We start from the raw sequence: 17,581 nt of genomic DNA, 5'->3' as shown, positions 1-17,581 counted from the left end.
ACTGATTGATCCCGTCCTTCAGGAACGGAAACTGACCTTGATCCCCGTCCCACACACTGAGACACCCCCCCCCCCCCCACACACACACACCCAAAATGAGACCCCCCCCCCCCCCCCCCACACACCCCCCCCCCCCCCCCCCACCCACACACACACACACCCCCCCCCCCCCCCCCCCACACACACACACACTGAGACCCCCCCCCCCCCCCCCCCACACACACACACACACCACCCTCCCCACACACACACCCCCCCCCCCCCCCCCCCCACACACACACTGAGACCCCCCCCCCCCCCCCCCACACACACACACTGAGACCCTCCCCCCCCCCCCCCACACACACACACACACACACACACTGAGACCCCCCCCCCCCCCCCACACACACACACACACACACACACACCACACACCACACACACACACAGACCCCCCCCACCACACACACACACACACACACACACTGAGGGACCCCCCCCCCCCCACCACCACCTGAGAGAACCCTCCCCGGCTCCCCCCTCACACAGGGACATGGTGGGTGACTGAGACACCCCCCCCCCCCCCCACACAGCACACTGAGACCCCCCCCCCCCCCCCCACACACACTGAGACCCCTCCCCCCCACCCACCCACACTGACACACACACAGCCCTGACTACCCCTCCCCCCACACAACTGGACACACTGAGACCCCCTCACCACACCACGCAGTGTGTGGGTGGACACACACTGAGGACCACCCACACACCACAAACTGACACTGACACCCCCCCCCCCCCCCCCCCCCTCACACCCACACACCCCCCCACCCCCCCCCCCCCACACACACCAGGTATACCCCCCCCCCTCACCACACACCCATCCCCCCCACACCTCACAACACACCACACTTAGACCCCCCCCCCTCACACACACACACACTGACACCCCCCCCCCCCCCACACACACACACACACACACACCCACCCCTCACCCACCCCCCCCCCCCACACACACCCACACACAAACACACACACACCCCCCCCCACACTCACACACCCACACACACTGAGCCCCCCCCTCACACCCAAACACACACACTGAGACCCCCCCCCCCACACACACACACACACACTGAGACCCCCCCCCCCCCCCCCCCCCCCCCCCCACCCACACACCCCCCCCCCCCCCCACAAACCACACTGACACCCCCACCCTGACCCCCCCCACCCCACACACACCCACACCCTGTGAACAGGTGGGGGTGTGTGGTGTATGTGTGTGACACCCCCCCCCCCCCCCACACACACACACACACACACACACGAGACCACACACACTGAGACCCCCCCCCCCACACACACACACACACCCCCCCCCCCCACACCACACACACACCCCCACACACCCCCCACCCCCCCCACACACCCACACACACCCACACACACACACCACACACCCCCCCCCACACACACCCCACACCCCCCACACACCCCACCCCCCCACACACACACACACCCCCCCCCCCCCTCACACACCCCCCCCACCACCTCCCCCACCCCCCCCCACCACACACACACACACTGAGAGACCCCCCCCCTCACACACCACCCCCCCCCACCACCCCCACCCACTGAACACACCACGACACACACACACACCCCCCCCCCCCTGAGACACACCGCCCCCCACACCCCCACACACACAATCACACTGAGAGACCCCCCCCCCCCCACACACCAACACACAACCCACCCCCCCCCACACACACACACCCCCCTGAGACCCCCCCCCCCCCCCCACCACCACACACACACACACACCCACACCCACGACACACACACACACACACACACACACTGACCCCCCCCCCCCCCCCCCCACACACACACACACACTGACGCCCCCACCCCCCCCCCCCCCACCACACCACCCACACACACTGAGACCCCCCCCCTCACACACACACACACACACTGTGACACCCCCCCCCCCACACCACCACACATGAGACCCCCCCCCCCCTACGGCACGACACACCACCACACACTGTACCCCCCCCCCCCCCCACACACACTACACACACACACACACCCCCCCCCACACTCACACACACCCCCCCCCACACACACACACACACACCCTGACACCCCCCCACACACACACACACCCCCCCCCCCCCCCCCCACACACACCCACACTGAGACCCTCCCCCCCCCCCCACACACACACACACACACCCCCCCCCCCCCCCACACACCCCCCCCCCCCCCACACACACACACACAGACCCCCCCCCCCCCCACGACACACCCCCCCCCCCCCACCACACACACACACACTCACACACCCCCCCCCCCCCCCACACCCACACACACACTGACATGTGTGTGACACAGGGGGGTGGGCACATGCACACTGACCCCCCTCCCCCACCCCACAGTGACACACTGAGACCCCTCCCCCCCCCCCCACACACACACACACACACCCACCACACACCCCACACCACACACACACCCACACACACACCCCCCCCCCCTCACACACACACACACCACACCCCCCCCCCCCCCCCCCCACACACACACACACACACACCCTGGGCCCCCCCCCCCACACCACACACACACCACACACTGAGACCTCTGGTCACACACTCACACTGGTACCCCCCCCCTCACACACACCACACAATCAGAGGTAGCTCACACCCAGCAGTGATACAGCAGCTGGGGATGCAGGGACGAGGCCAGGCTCGCCTGAAAACATCGTTAAAATATCGTGTGTGCCCGTCACAGCCCGGCCATGCATTCCCTCGACAGACCTGCAAGCGAGGTCCTGAGGTTGCATGCCTCGGTCCAGTCACACACACACACACAAACACAGAACACACACCCCCCCCCCCACACAAAAACACACCCCCCCCCCCCCCCTCCACCCACACACACACACACTCCCTGTTTTGATCCCACACAGAGTTTTCCCCCTCACCCAGGACTGAGGACCCCCCCCCCCCGACGTACAAGTCACACCTGCTCTTCCCCCCTGCGTACAGCAGCTGGGGATGTAGGGGACCTAGCACACTTCGCCTGAAAACTTCGCAAAAGGGAGCTCTGTCTGATTTCGCTCCCCAGTGAAAGGCGCTGTATGAATCAGAGGTAGCTCTTGTGCAGTGATACAGCAGCTGGGGATGCAGGGACGCAGTGTGTGCCCGTCACAGCCCGGCCATGCATTCCCTCGACAGACCTGCATCTGACGGCTGTTATTTCGGCCGTCGTCATGCCTCGGTCCAGGTTTCATTCTTCCCCCTTTCTCCCACCTCGAAACTCCACGGCGCCCGGACTGCGAAGTGTGAAAAAACATCCTCCCCCCCCCTCCACCAACAGCGGAGTTTGAAAAACGCGTTGCAGCTTTGCGCACCCCGACCCGTTCGCTTTTTTTTTTGTTTTGTTTAAACGCAGTGCGTTCCTCGGCGGCCGCCGTAGTCGTCGTGTTTCATTCGCTCGGAGATGGCGGGCGCCCGGACTCGACTGTGAGTTTTTAAATTTTTTTAATTCCCCTCCCCCCCTTGCGTATTTTGAGAAATGATTTTCAGTGTTTGTTATTCGTGTGCACGCAACCCTAAAAAATAATATATATATATATATATTCAGAGAGGAGTTGTAACCGTAGCGATCGAGAGCTACTCTTCTCTATGTTAAAATGTCGTTTAGTGTTTGATCCACCATAGTTTAGCGATACAAACAAGTGAGGTTTGCGTACGAATTATAAACAGCCTGCTTTCATAGCTGTCTCTCTTTCTCACTCTCTTCCTCTCTATCTCTCTTTCCCTCTATCTCACTCTCAAACTCTCTCTCTTTCTCTCTCTTTCTCTCTCTCTCAAACGTTGCCTTCACCCCTGACACCAATCAGTAAAACAAAAATTCAAAATCAAGTCGTTTTCCATAATTCCCAATCTTAACCCTGCTAAAGTTCACGATTAACAAATACACGAATAGCTTTCACATTGTGACGCAGCTCCGTTTTTCAAACTCTGTAATCCGCTCGTTTTCTGCGTCATTGTATTTATTCCCTGCATTCTCACCTAACCCCAAACCCTAATTAAAACTTCAATCTTAAACTCGGTGTGCCAGTTCTCAGCTGGATATGCCAAATTTTGTACGTATTTTCATTTAAAACTAATTCGGGTAATAGTAGGTGCCGCCTAATCTATATACTGATAATCGGGATTTCTGCATTATTATTATTATTAGTAATACAAAGTATCACAGTGCAGAATAATTCATTGTTAATCGTTTATGCAGGATCCCCTCCCCTCCCCAGAAAGCGGTCGAATTTCCTCCTGCCCTGTCTTTGTAACGCGTCTGCTTTGCTCTGCTTTTAGGAGCTGTTGGAAAAGGACCTTCCTGTTGCTGTGACTCTTCTAAACAATCTCACTGAGCAGGTGAGACTAAACTGTGCCTGTGAGAGGGAAGGACCTCTGGTTAATGGGGGTAGGGGTTTGATTGGCTTGGGGATTCCTTGGCTCACCAACGCCCCCCTGTGGTGTGGCTGGGCGTCTCCACGCAATTCAGAACTGTGAGTGCTCCTCTCTCCAGAGTCAGTTTGAGGTCTGCAGCGGTGAGACAGGTTGAAGGATAATTTGACGTGTTGATCTGTAAATAAATCGCAGGCGGCCTGCTCCGTCACAAAACATTAGTGCCCTGCATCTTTCTGAACAAGGGGAGCTCTCTGATAAAAGCTGGATCTCAAAGGTGTGTGAATGTAGTCCTTCTCACAGCTGTGTGTAAATGGGATTTCAAAACCAGATTTTTATATGTCTGGTCCCACTGCAGTGGGATACTGTTTTGTTTTTGTTAGATTGTCACTGCATTAAAACGTTAGGAGGCTCTTCAAAGCAGAACGTGTGCTCAATGTTAATAAATAAATAAATTGCATTTGATGTAGAAATGTTTCACGTTTGAGCACCCCCCGCCCCTCTCTCCCCATTCTGTGTGAGGTCCTAGATTATTCCTCCTCTTTGTTGCAGGTTGCCTCGGTTACCAGACACGTCCAGGGTTTGATAAAGAGAGTGAGAAATGGGATGTACCAAACAGCCAAGGTAAGGGGGGGGGGGGGGGGGGTTCTCGGTGCTCAAACCCAGATCTGAAGAATTTAAAAAAGGAATTATTTGTGTTATGTTTACAGTGCAGTGTGTCTCTCAGTGCCCGTGTGTGTCGGGTGACTCTCTCTTTCTCTCTCTCTCTGATTTCAGGGGCTCAGTTTCCTGGAGCTGCGCTACCAGCTGCTTCTGCTCTACCTGCAGGATCTGACCCACCTGCTGCTGAAGAAGGTGGAGGGGAGGAGCCTGAGAGGAGACAGTGGCATTGAGAGGCTGCTGGAACTGCGAACGGTAACAAGAGCGCCCCCTGTGTGTGACACACCAGCTGTGCCCCCCACTTCCTGTGTGTAACGCACAAACCGAACCCCCCCCCACCCCACTTCCTGTGTGTAACGCAAAAACTGTACCCCTCCCACTTCCTGTGTGCACTGAAAGTGACCGTTCATTTCTTGGTGTTGCAAGTTAAGAGTCCTCCACCTGCTTCCAGTGCGTTGTGTCACGCAAACTGGCTGCCACTGTGTGTGTGCGCATGGGTGTGATGATGACACGCACCTTCTGCTTGCGATGGTTAAGCCGGTCCCCATGTGTGTCCCCCCCCCCCCCCCCCCACTAGGTGCTGGAGAAGATGAGGCCGATTGATCAGAAGCTGAAATACCAGATCGACAAACTGGTGCGGACAGCAGTAACTGGAACCCTGGGTGAGAATTCGCATTTCATGAGCTAAAAAAAAAAATCAACAGATAAAATATACCTCCCTGATTTTAAGATCTTAAGGTGTTTGTCTCTTTGCCAGCCCTGCAGGGTTTGATGGTGAATTGTTTCTCATTCCAGGAGAGAATGATCCGCTCCACTTCAAACCGAACCCAGAGAACCTGCTCAGCAAGGTACCACCCCCCCCCCATTGACTCCCTTCATCTCCCTTCAGGACATCATACCTTTGCCTGTCTGCCTTTCTTCATTTCCAGGAGCATCCTGCTGCTGCACCCAGTCCTGGGGTTCAGAGCTCCCCTCAATGAAGTCTGTTAGTATTATTAATATTGCAATGATCAGGAGCCAGGAGTTTGAGCAGGGTTACAAACTCACACTAGCCCTGCTGCTGCTGCACCCAGTCCTGGGGTTCAGAGCTCCCCTCAATGAAGTCTAGTATTATTAATATTGCAATGATCAGGAGCCAGGAGTTTGAGCAGGGTTACAAACTCACACTAGCCCTGCTGCTGCTGCTGCACCCAGTCCTGGGGTTCAGAGCTCCCCTCAATGAAGTCTAGTATTATTAATATTGCAGGAGCCAGGAGTTTGGGGTTAAACATGTGCATAGCTGGATGTTAGCAAAGCTCAGTTGGAAGATAATTCAGACGGGCTTGGTTGCTCAAACTCCTGGCTCCTGATCATTAATTATTATTGGTTTACTTGGCAGACGCCTATATGAGCTTACAGAGAGACTAGGGCTTGTGAGCTATGCATCAGCTGCAGAGTCTCTTACAACAACGTCTCACCCCAAAGACGCAGCACAAGGAGGTTCAGTGACCTGCTCGGGGTCACACACAGTGGCTGAGCTGGGATTTGAACCCAGGTCCTGCTGGTTACAGCCCGTTTCTTTTTGAGATTTCGAATTCCGTCAAGCTGATTTTTTTTATGATCTTAAAATTCAATCGCTGATTTTGAGATCCCCCCCCCCCTCTTGTCCAGCTGAGTGATTCGGAAGAGGAAGGCAGCGAGGGAGAGGAAGGAGAGGCTTGTGGGAAGAGGGAGTCCTCCGGCCCTGCCAGGAAGTACGTTCCTCCGAGACTTGCCCCAATGCCTTATGGTAAACTCCTTTTTAAATTATAATATATATTTATCTATTATAATATCTCAGCTATTAAATAATTAAAAAAAAAAAAAAGAATTGTATAGGACAAGCACCAGAGTTATATCGTTTTTAGTAATTGTCACAATCTGCCTAATATCACTTTGGTAAATAAAATTAGACTCCTATTGCACAGAAGTGTAATCCAGTCCAAGTTTCACTAGCAGCTTGATCAGCCCCCAGTGTGTCTAGCTAACAAGCTCAGGTGTGTCTTATTATTAAACTCCTAGTGAAAGCAGGACTGGATCACACTGCTGTGCAGCGGGAGTCTGATTATTAAACTCCTAGTGAAAGCAGGACTGGATCACACTGCTGTGCAGCGGGAGTCTGATTATTAAACTCCTAGTGAAAGCAGGACTGGATCACACTGCTGTGCAGCGGGAGTCTGATTATTAAACTCCTAGTGAAAGCAGGACTGGATCACACTGCTGTGCAGCGGGAGTCTGATTATTAAACTCCTAGTGAAACCAGGACTGCATCACACTGCTGTGCAGCGGGAGTCTTTATTTCCAGCGCTGTGTTGACCTGGTTATGCAGTTTGCTTCTTGTTTCAGATGGTGACCAGACGGACGCAGATAGACAGAAGCAAGTCCTGGAGCGAGCGAAGAAGAGAGCGCTGAGCAGCTCCGTGATCAGAGAGCTCCGGGAGCAGTATTCCGACGCTCCGGAGGAGATCCGGGAACACCAGGACTTCACCTCGGCCAGACAGGGCCAGGAGGAGCAGCACAGGTGAGCCAGTAACCACAAGCACCCAATCACAGGACAGGAGTCCACGTGTGTCACTGCTCTGTGTGTGCCAATGCTGTGTGTGTGTCAATGTATTGTATTCTATGTTTTGTATTGTATTAATTCTGTGTGTTGTATTGCGTTTGTTGTGTTGTATTAATTCTGTGTACTGTATTAATTGTGTTGTGTATTGCATTAATTGTGTCTGTTTGTTGCTCCCAGGCGCCTGTATGAAGAGTCCATGATGGTCCGTCTGAACCTGTCCAAGAAGGAGCGAATCTCCCGGAAGAGGGGCATGCTGGGAATGACTTCCCAGCTCCGCTCGCTGACGCACTTCCGCGACATCAGCGCCCTGACTGGGGGAGAGAACGCCGGAGCGGTGAGACAGCCTAGAACCATCTAGAACCGGTACAGCGAGAACTGCGAAGAGAGAGAGAGTCTAGGACGACCCAAAAAAATAATGCAGAACGAGACGCAACGAGGACCCAGTGTCTTAACTAGTGTTGACAGGGTCTAGAACGATCTAGAACTAATGTAGAAGTCCGCTCCCTGTTGTCAGCAGCTATACGTGCAGAGAGCTGCTTATGTACCCAGCGCTCAGAACATCACAGACACGTGCAGAGTTTTTTGAGATGTTACACTAATAAAATAATGACTTGGATCACATTATTGAAAAATACAGCGATCAAGGGGTGGGGCTTGGCTGGAGATACAGTACTGAGTGTGCTGTTGATATGCAGGGCCTGTTAAACCTGTTTACTCGGAAAAAATATTTTAAACAGCGCGTGAAAATAAATTGGACCCGACGCGCCTGACGAGCGCCGAGTAAATGGACCGCTGAGGGTTGAAGCAAATTCTCCGTTCAATTGAGGGTCTCGTTCAGTAATTGAGAGCTCAGTTCGAATGGAAGCTGGGAGACCCAGGATTTTATTTTGGGTGTTCTTTTAAAGCCTGTGTGTGTGTGTTTATATGCTAACAGTGTGTGTCTGTCTCTCTCTATCCAGGATCTTGGGAATCCCAGACCAAAGAAGAAGAAGGGAATGAAAAAGAAAACCAAAAAGAAGGGTAAGTGACCTCTGTGTGTGTCTCTGTCCCCGTCTGTCTGTCATGTGTCTGTTTTTTTGTGTGTGCCTCTGTGTCTGTGTGTGTCTCTCTCTCTCTCTCTCTCTCTCTCTCTCTCTATCTCTGTCTGTTTTGAAATAACATGGAACTAAGCTATAAATTAATATAAGCCACAAAAACACCAAGTCAAATAGAGAAATGGTGCAGCTACTCCTGCCTTTACCTCAGAGTCCAGTGAAAGCTGCTGAATAATGTTCCCTTGTTAACATACTGAATTGCACCTCCTCTATATAGAATGATTTTTTTTAAAAGACAGTTTAAAGCCTAAAATTCTAGCTGATGCAAAACTTTTGGCCCCAGGGAGAGAAATCAGACTCCTGCTCCTTAGCAGCGGTGTGATCCAGTCCTGCTTTCACTAGGAGTTTAATAAGACACACCTGAGCTTGTTAGCTAGACACACTGGGGGCTGATCAAGCTGGTAGTAAAACCTGGACTGGATCACACTGCTGAGGAGCGGGAGTCCATTTCCCAGCCCTGCAGGGGATGTGTGTTTGCTGTTGCTGCTGACCAAGACAGACGTTTATAATGTTTGTTTGTTTGTTTCAGTTTTCAAGCGTCGATAAGCAGATGAAGAGAAGCCAGAATCTCTTTGAAAATGCATCTGGAGTGTGTGTGTGTGTGTGGAAGTGCTGTGCTGTTTTATCCAAGAATAAATCTTTCATGCAAAAAAAAAAAAAAAAATTCTGTTTTTGTCATCTTTTCCTCAAACTCTTGCCGTTGCTCAGAATTTCAGTTTTTTTTTTTTTTTTTTTTATATTTATTTTCTCCCCAGATTGGTAAGCCCAATTTTTGTGTCTTTCAACCCAGGGCTGGGAAATGGACTCCCGCTCCTCAGCAGTGTGATCCAGTCCAGGTTTTACTACCAGCTTGATCAGCCCCCAGTGTGTCTAGCTAACAAGCTCAGGTGTGTCTTATTATTAAACTCCTAGTGAAAGCAGGACTGGATCACACTGCTGTGCAGCGGGAGTCTGATTATTAAAGCCCTGAAACCTTGAGGATTGTGCAAGTAATCTACAATCAAGGATCAGTTTGTTATGTCTTATTGAATGGAGATTTCACAAGTCGATAAGCTTGATTTTAAATACTGTTAATTTACAGTGGAGCAGGACATGCAGCAGACTTCAATAGTTGGGGGTTATTTGTGCATTAGACAACTATCACAATACTGTGAAAGAGGATACGCATTTATTGTTGATGTTATGCAGCTGTGAATGGACGTTTTGCATCAGCAGTCGATAAGCTTGATTTTAAATACTGTTAATTTACAGTGGAGTCCACATGCAGCAGACTTCAATAGTTGGGGGTTATTTGTGCATTAGACAACTATCAGAATACTGTGAAAGACAATACGCATTTATTACCATGAGTACACTATGCAGCTGTGCCCAAACGTTTTGCATCAGCAGAAATGAATTAATTTTACTTGAGTTGAATGAAAGCTGCTGAATAATGTTCCCTTGTTAACATATTGAATTGCACCCCCTCTATATAGAATGAACTCCCTCAGCTTCATAGAGTCCAGTGAAAGCTGCTGAATAATGTTCCCTTGTTAACATATTGAATTGCACCCCCTCTATATAGAATGAACTCCCTCAGCTTCATAGAGTCCAGTGAAAGCTGCTGAATAATGTTCCCTTGTTAACATATTGAATTGCACCCCCTCTATATAGAATGAACTCCCTCAGCTTCATAGAGTCCAGTGAAAGCTGCTGAATAATGTTCCCTTGTTAACATATTGAATTGCACCCCCTCTATATAGAATGAACTCCCTCAGCTTCATAGAGTCCAGTGAAGCTGCTGAATAATGTTCCCTTGTTAACATATTGAATTGCACCCCCTCTATATAGAATGAACTCCCTCAGCTTCATAGAGTCCAGTGAAAGCTGCTGAATAATGTTCCCTTGTTAACATATTGAATTGCACCCCCTCTATATAGAATGAACTCCCTCAGCTTCATAGAGTCCAGTGAAAGCTGCTGAATAATGTTCCCTTGTTAACATATTGAATTGCACACCCAGCGGTTTGTAGTTTTCCAGATACTTCACCTTGAAAAAACTGACTGCTACCATAGCTTCCAGTAGACTACTTCCTATAATTTAGTAGTTTTTTTGAATACAGAACGTTAAATAAAAGATCTGAACTGTTTATATAGTTTGTTTTTCTTAAAAGAAGTCTCAATCCTAAAATTACTGCTGATGCAAAGCTTTTAGCCACAGCTAGATAGATATATATGTCACACATACATACTTTTGTAGAGAAACTGGGGCGGGCATCGATAAAAACATCACAATTTCAGTGGATCGCTTCCAAATCATTCCAGGTTGCAGCTGTGAGTCTTCAGCTTCTGGGAGTAAGTGAAGCTCTGCCCGCAGGCTGGGCAGTGGTACGGGCGCTCCCCTGTGTGCAAGCGCCTGTGCCTCTTCAGGCTCCCTACCTGACTGAACCGCTTGCCGCAGTCGGGGCACTCGCAGGGCTTGGTGCCCGCGTGCGTCACCTGGTGCTGCTTGTAGCTGAACGAGTTCCTGAAACTGTTCCCGCACTCGCCACAGCGAAAGGGCCTCTCCCCGGAATGAACCAAGCGGTGAGACTTCAGGTGGGCCGGCCGCCCAAACCGCTTCCCGCAGTCTTCGCAGCCAAAGGGTCGCCCGCCCGAGTGCAGCTGCCGGTGAACCTTGAGGCTGTTGGAGTGGCGGAAGCTCTGCCCGCAGTCCGGGCACGGGTAAGGCTTGGCGCCCGTGTGAATGCGCTGGTGCGTCTTCAGCTGCCCGGCCTGGCCGAAGCGGCGGCCACAGTCGGGGCAGGCGTGAGGTTTCTCGCCGCTGTGCGTCTGCAGGTGCTTTTTGAAGCCGTGCAGGAGACGGAAACCCTTCCCGCACACGGGGCAGCGGTGCCGCGGTTCCAGCCCGCAGCCTGGCCCGTTCGCCCCGGATTGAGGCTCCCCTTCCTCTCCCGAGTCGCTCCCCGGTGCCTGGGCAGAAGCATCGGGCTCGGCGGCCTCTTCTTTGACGCGGACGAGCTGCACTTCGTAAATCTCCTCTTTGACGCAGGGCGCCTCGGGAGAGCCCTGGTCAGCGCAGACGGGTTCTGGTTCCGGCGGCTCTTGTTTCACTCGGACCGGTTCGGCCGATTCTTCTTTGATGCGGACCTGTTCCATCTCCGTGCCTCGCTCCGTTGCCGGGACGACCCCTCCTCCCTCTCACCCAAGACCTGGGGGGAAAGATTTAAAAAACAATTCTAATAAAAGATGGTGCAGATTAAGCATTGCTAGATCTCTAGTGTTAAAGGACACCAAGCTTCAGTTTTTTTTTTAATGGTGTAAACGGTTTGCAATCATTTTCTGAGCAGGTTTTAAGTTTTGTGATAGAATCTGAGATCCGTTGTGTGTGTGTGTGTGTGTGTGTGTGTATATATATACACACACACACACACACACACACTACACACAGAGGCTGGTATCCTGAAACACCTACTGCACACCCACCACCACCTCTGCATTATTACACAACACAGTGAAAAAACACTTTTTATAAACTCCCAGTGGTGGACAAACTCAGATAAAAGTCTGATTATTAAACTCCTAGTGAAAAAAGGACTGGATCAACTGCAGTCTGATTATTAAACTCCTAGTGAAACCAGGAATGGATCACACTGCTGTGCAGCGGGAGGGCCGGTAATAAGACTGCTGTGCAGCGGAAGTCTGATTATTAAACTCCTAGTGAAACCAGGACTGGATCCACACCAGCTGTGCAGCGGGAGTCTGCTTATTAAACTCCTAGTGAAACCAGGACTGGATCACACTGCTGTGCAGCGGGAGTCTGATTATTAAACTCCTAGTGAAAGCAGGACTGGATCACACTGCTGTGCAGCGGGAGTCTGATTATTAAACTCCTAGTGAAAGCAGGACTGCTGTGCAGCGGGAGTCTGATTATTAAACTCCTAGTGAAAGCAGGACTGGATCACACTGCTGTGCAGCGGGAGTCTGATTATTAAACTCCTAGTGAAAGCAGGACTGGATCACACTGCTGTGCAGCGGGAGTCTGATTATTAAACTCCTAGTGAAAGCAGGACTGGATCACACTGCTGTGCAGCGGGAGTCTGATTATTAAACTCCTAGTGAAAGCAGGACTGGATCACACTGCTGTGCAGCGGGAGTCTTTATTTCTCTTCACGCCTAGTGAAAGCAGGCACGGATCAGCAGATATTAAATCTCATCCACGGGCATTAATATAAAACGCAACTGAATTTAGGATCGCTGCCTCTGTCGGGCGTCCAAAAAACAAACGCGACCCACGAATTTACAGCGTCCCGGTCAGGCATAATCGATTAGTAGCCCGATTATTAGATTATTACACCCTAATTTCAACCACAACCGGGTTTTTGTTTGTTTGTTTGTTTGTTTTTTTAAATATATTTATCAGATATTGGTGTGTTTTGTTCTCCTGCACCTGCGCGTCAGCCCGGGTCCGGTTCCGTCCGCCAAAATAAAACAACTCTGCCAGCGAGCTTGATACAGCCAGCAGCAGAAAAGCCAGTTTAAAAAAATAAAATAAAAACACAAAACAAACAAACAAACAAACAAACAAACAACTTCAAACCGTCGCCGCAGTAAACACCGCCGTCAGCCTCTTCCTGTCCGGAGTCCCGCTGCCAACACTCCGCTCGGCGGATCGGCTCCCGAAACACTAGTTCCACCTTTTAATGTTTTTCAGCGTCGTAAGTCTCCAATAATAATAATAATAATAATAAAATAATAATAATAATAATAATAATAATATAGCAATATAGTTCTTAGGGGAATCCCCCTCTATTAGTCGTCGAAGGACTTCCTGATAATTACGTTAAGCCATCTATGTGATAATATTATTCAATTCCTGCACGTCTAGACCACAACCCCCTATAAATAATAATAATAATAATAATAATAATAATAATAATAATAATAATAATAAAGAATATCTATTTTTATTTGTCAATACTCCGTTTAAATGTGGGCCTAAATTATATTTAGATTTTATATAAATCTTCAAATTTGGCAAAAAGATGATTAGAGAGAGAGAGAGAGAGAGAGAGAGAGAGAGAGAGAGAGAGAGAGAGAGAGATGAATGAATTCTTACTATTTCCACAAAAGGGTCTTCAGTGAGTTTACAGGAAACACATTCCTTCTGAGACTCTGAAAGGGTCCCAGGGGGGGCCCCCGACACCCCCACACCACCCACACCCACACACACACGCACACACGGGGTCGGTGGCTCAGCCGGGATTTGAACCTCCTGGAATCAAGACCCTTTTCATTTAACAGCTGGATCAGCAAGCCTCCCTCCTTGCCTTGCCTTCCAGGAAGTCTGTCATTGGGTGAAAGCATGTCAGTCAGTAGGGGAAGCAGCTGATTGGTCAGTGACAGGAAAGAAGCCCGTGAAGGGGGTGGGGGAAAAGGTCAGCCTCCAGGTGAAACTGATCCAGGAAGTGCAAGCCAGGCTGAAAGCAGGGCTTGCAAACAAAGATTTCTTTAACTTCGTGTAAAACCAAATATCTTTGTTTTTTTTGTGTAGAGAAATTTTCTCTCTAAAATAAGCTTTACAATACTAATTTTTATATATTATATATATATATATATAGATATATATATATATATATATATATATATTAGTAAATTTGGAAACACATGGGTTAATTTTTTTTTCATTTTATTTATTTATTTAAGTCAAAACAGATAAGCAACTCAAAACTCTTGTTAAAATGTAATACATTCCTGAAAACACAGCCAGCCTACACTGAACTCGGTACTCAGTTACACTCCACAGAAACTTAACCACTGTTAAGAATCGTATGTAAACCTGTATTATTTTACTGGGAATTAATAAACTAATACAGTGGTTTCCAAACTGTTCCTCCAGACCCCTGTGTGTCTACTGGGTTTCATTCTAACTGAACTCTCAATGACTTCACTAGACACCTTAAATAAACACATCATTTGTAAGGGCTTCTATAGAAGATCCAGCGCCATCTAGTGGTTATATATAAATATAACCACTAGAGGGTGCTGGATCCTCTATAGAAGCCTTTATAAATTACATAAGAAAAACAAAAAAAGAGAAAATGATATTTTAGGTACTTAAAAATGTAGAATAATTGATTACAAATTTATAATTAAATAAAAGTGTCTGCTGAGTGACTCAATAATAATAATAATAATAATAATAATAATAAATCCTTCACGGAGCTGGTTGCGTGTGCGAGCGACTATGCGTTCGCGCTCGCGTGAGCCTGCCTGTGTTTTTTAAACGTGTGCGTGTGTCGGAAACTCTTCCCGCAGTCCTCGCAGCTGTAGGGTTTCACCCCGGTGTGAATCTGCTGGTGGACCTTGAAAGTGTTCAGATGCCTGAAACTCTTCCCGCAGTCAGCGCAGTGATACGGCTTCGCTCCGGTGTGGATGCGCTGGTGCCTCTTCAGGCATCCCGGCTTGGAAAAACTCTTCCCACATTCCTGGCAGGAATACGGTTTCAGCCCCGTGTGCAGCTGCTGGTGAATTTTCAAGCTGCGGTGGAGGTTGAAATTTTTCCCGCATTCAGGGCAGGAAAACAGATCCTCTCCCGTGTGGATGCGGCGGTGGATTTTAAGGCAGTACAGATCCCGGAAACTCTTCCCGCAATCCGCGCAGAGGTAGCGCTTTTCGCCGGTGTGGACCAAACGGTGCCTCGTCAGCCCGCCAGGCTTGGTAAAGCTTTTCCCACAGTCCGGGCAGAGATGCGTCTTGGCGCCACAGAGAGCCATAAGGTGCCTCTCCAAGCTCCTGTTGTCTGAGAAATTTTTCCCGCAGTCGGGGCAACGGTCGGTGGACTCCCGGGCTGTGTGGGTCAGCAAGTGCCGATTCAAGTTACCCAGCTGGCTGAAGCTCTTCCCGCAGGCAGCTGCGACGCAGCGGTAGGGCTTCAGCCCGCTGTGAACCAGCCTGTGCTTTTTCAGCGAACCCAGTTCGTTGAAGCTCTTCGAACACTGCGGGCAGACGTACGGCCTGACCCCCGTGTGGATCCTCTGGTGGTCTTTGAAGTGCCCCAGCCGGCTGAAGCTCTTCCCGCACTGGGGGCAGACGTATGGCCTGACCCCCGTGTGGATCCTCTGGTGGTCTTTGAGGTAGCCCAGCCGGCTGAAGCTCTTCCCGCACGCCGAACAAGCGAAGGGCCTGGCGCCAGTGTGGGTGCGCTCGTGGTCTTTCAGGTGCCCCAGGTAGCTGAATGCTTTCCCGCAGTCGGCGCACTGGTGAGGCCTCTCCCCCGTGTGGACTCGCTGGTGGTCCTTCAGGTGGCCCGGCTGCCGGAAGCTCTTGCCGCACTCGGGGCAGGCGTACGGTTTCTCTCCCGTGTGAATGCGCTGGTGCACCTTGAGGCTGTGCGCATGCTTGAAAGTCTTCCCACACTCGGGGCACCACCGGCCCCCGCGGTCGCTGTCAGAGCGGCCGGCCGCCGGCTCGGAGCCGAGACCTCGAGCCCCTTCTCCGGCGCCCTCGTCTTCCAACTGGACGCTTTCCACTTGAGCAAGCTCCTCCGCCCCGCTGGTGGCAGGTCCCAAATCTGCCCACTCCTCTTTGACGGGCTCCAGTCCTGGGTACTCAATCTGAACGACGACCAGCTCAGGGATCTCCTCTTTGACGTGGACCGGGTCAAATTCAGCGGCCTCTTCTTTAACATGGACCTGTCCCCCTTCTGTAGCCTCCTCTTTGACTGGCTCCATCTCGGATCCCACCTGAACCTCGCAAGGCAGGGCAGCTTATTTGACGCACCCCCCCTGCATTAAAAACAAACACATTTAATGCTCTATTTCATGTATTCTGCTGCTATCCTGTATTCTGCTCTTTCCACTGTATTTAATGCACTATTTCATGTATTCTGCTGCTATCCTGTATTCTGCTCTTTCCACTGTATTTAATGCACTATTTCATGTATTATGCTGCTATCCTGTATTCTGCTCTTTCCACTGTATTTAATGCATTATTTCATGTATTCTGCTGCTATCCTGTATTCTGCTCTTTCCACTGTATATCATGTAGTCTGCATTTCTCTGTACTTGAAGTATTATGGATTTTCTTGTTGTTGCTGCATCTTGCAAAGCGCTTTGTGACGGTGCTCCGCTATGAAAGGCGCTATATAAAATAAAGATTGATTGATTGATTGATTGATTGAATCAAAACTCCCCCGGGTGGCGTCCTTATAAAATGAGCTTCCCTGTGCATAAGCGAATGACTCCCATTGAAGAAGCAGCAGCTGTTTGTTTGTTTGTTTGTCAATTAAATCGGCTTCAAACGGTCGCAGCGATTTTTACTACCTCTTTAAAAATAGCAGCTCCAGTTCAACAATGATAAAACGTGTTTCTCTCTTAAAACCACACACAGGGCTGGGAATCGGACTCCTATTGCACAGCAGCGTGATCCAGTCCAGGTTTCACTACCAGCTTTTAGCTCCAGTTAAAATTTGCGTAGTATTACTTATAATATAATAATAATAATAATAATAATAATAATAATAATAACAACAATGCAATTATCTGTGGTTCAGCTGAAGGCAACCCATGACGTCATTCTTCCCGGGAGCAGCGCGGGTCTTTATTTAAACACAATTTTAGGGAGTTAAACTCACCGACGCCAATCCATGGAATTTCTTCTAAAAATAAATAAATCAATAAATAACAACAACGACAATACTACATCAGCACATGCCTATGCAACTATGAATATATCACTGATAATTGCATGTACAAAAATGAATTTTATATATCTATATATATATATATATATATATATATATAT

At 49.9% G+C, this 17,581-nt stretch overlaps 3 protein-coding genes across 4 annotated transcripts in view; 1 reads left to right on the top strand and 2 right to left on the bottom strand.

Annotated features, from left to right (window-relative positions):
* The window catches only part of ngdn (neuroguidin, EIF4E binding protein), a 10,449-nt gene extending 928 nt beyond the window's left edge, over positions 1-9,521 (top strand). The window contains exons 2-11 of the mRNA XM_041236937.1: positions 4,371-4,430; positions 5,016-5,087; positions 5,241-5,378; positions 5,701-5,785; positions 5,919-5,971; positions 6,774-6,891; positions 7,488-7,662; positions 7,882-8,038; positions 8,664-8,724; positions 9,328-9,521. Of these exons, the coding sequence (XP_041092871.1) occupies positions 4,371-4,430; positions 5,016-5,087; positions 5,241-5,378; positions 5,701-5,785; positions 5,919-5,971; positions 6,774-6,891; positions 7,488-7,662; positions 7,882-8,038; positions 8,664-8,724; positions 9,328-9,344 (936 nt within the window). The 3' untranslated portion in view covers positions 9,345-9,521. The remainder of the gene's footprint in view (positions 1-4,370; positions 4,431-5,015; positions 5,088-5,240; positions 5,379-5,700; positions 5,786-5,918; positions 5,972-6,773; positions 6,892-7,487; positions 7,663-7,881; positions 8,039-8,663; positions 8,725-9,327) is intronic.
* Positions 9,522-10,749: 1,228 nt separating this feature from the next.
* On the bottom strand, positions 10,750-13,430 carry LOC121305308 (gastrula zinc finger protein XlCGF7.1-like). Of its 2 annotated transcripts, none has more exons than XM_041236917.1 (2): positions 13,377-13,430; positions 10,750-11,988 (listed from the first exon to the last, which is right to left on the bottom strand). In XM_041236917.1, exon 2 carries the CDS (start codon positions 11,933-11,935, stop codon positions 11,093-11,095), a length of 843 nt encoding a protein of 280 aa, XP_041092851.1. In that variant the 5' UTR covers positions 11,936-11,988; positions 13,377-13,430; the 3' UTR covers positions 10,750-11,092. The 2 variants fall into 2 exon arrangements, with proteins under 2 accessions (XP_041092851.1, XP_041092849.1); XM_041236915.1 differs by having other exon boundaries at positions 13,227-13,424.
* A 1,505-nt stretch (positions 13,431-14,935) lies between these two features.
* On the bottom strand, positions 14,936-16,622 carry LOC121305277 (zinc finger protein 135-like). Its single transcript, XM_041236849.1, has one exon. It carries the CDS (start codon positions 16,507-16,509, stop codon positions 15,022-15,024), a length of 1,488 nt encoding a protein of 495 aa, XP_041092783.1. The 5' UTR covers positions 16,510-16,622; the 3' UTR covers positions 14,936-15,021.
* Positions 16,623-17,581: the final 959 nt, after the last annotated feature.

Source organism: Polyodon spathula, chromosome 42, assembly GCF_017654505.1.
Source record: "Polyodon spathula isolate WHYD16114869_AA chromosome 42, ASM1765450v1, whole genome shotgun sequence".
Classification (NCBI taxonomy): domain Eukaryota; kingdom Metazoa; phylum Chordata; class Actinopteri; order Acipenseriformes; family Polyodontidae; genus Polyodon; species Polyodon spathula.
The sequence above is the reverse complement of the archived record's forward strand: the minus strand, read 5'-3'. Positions and strand labels throughout refer to the sequence as shown.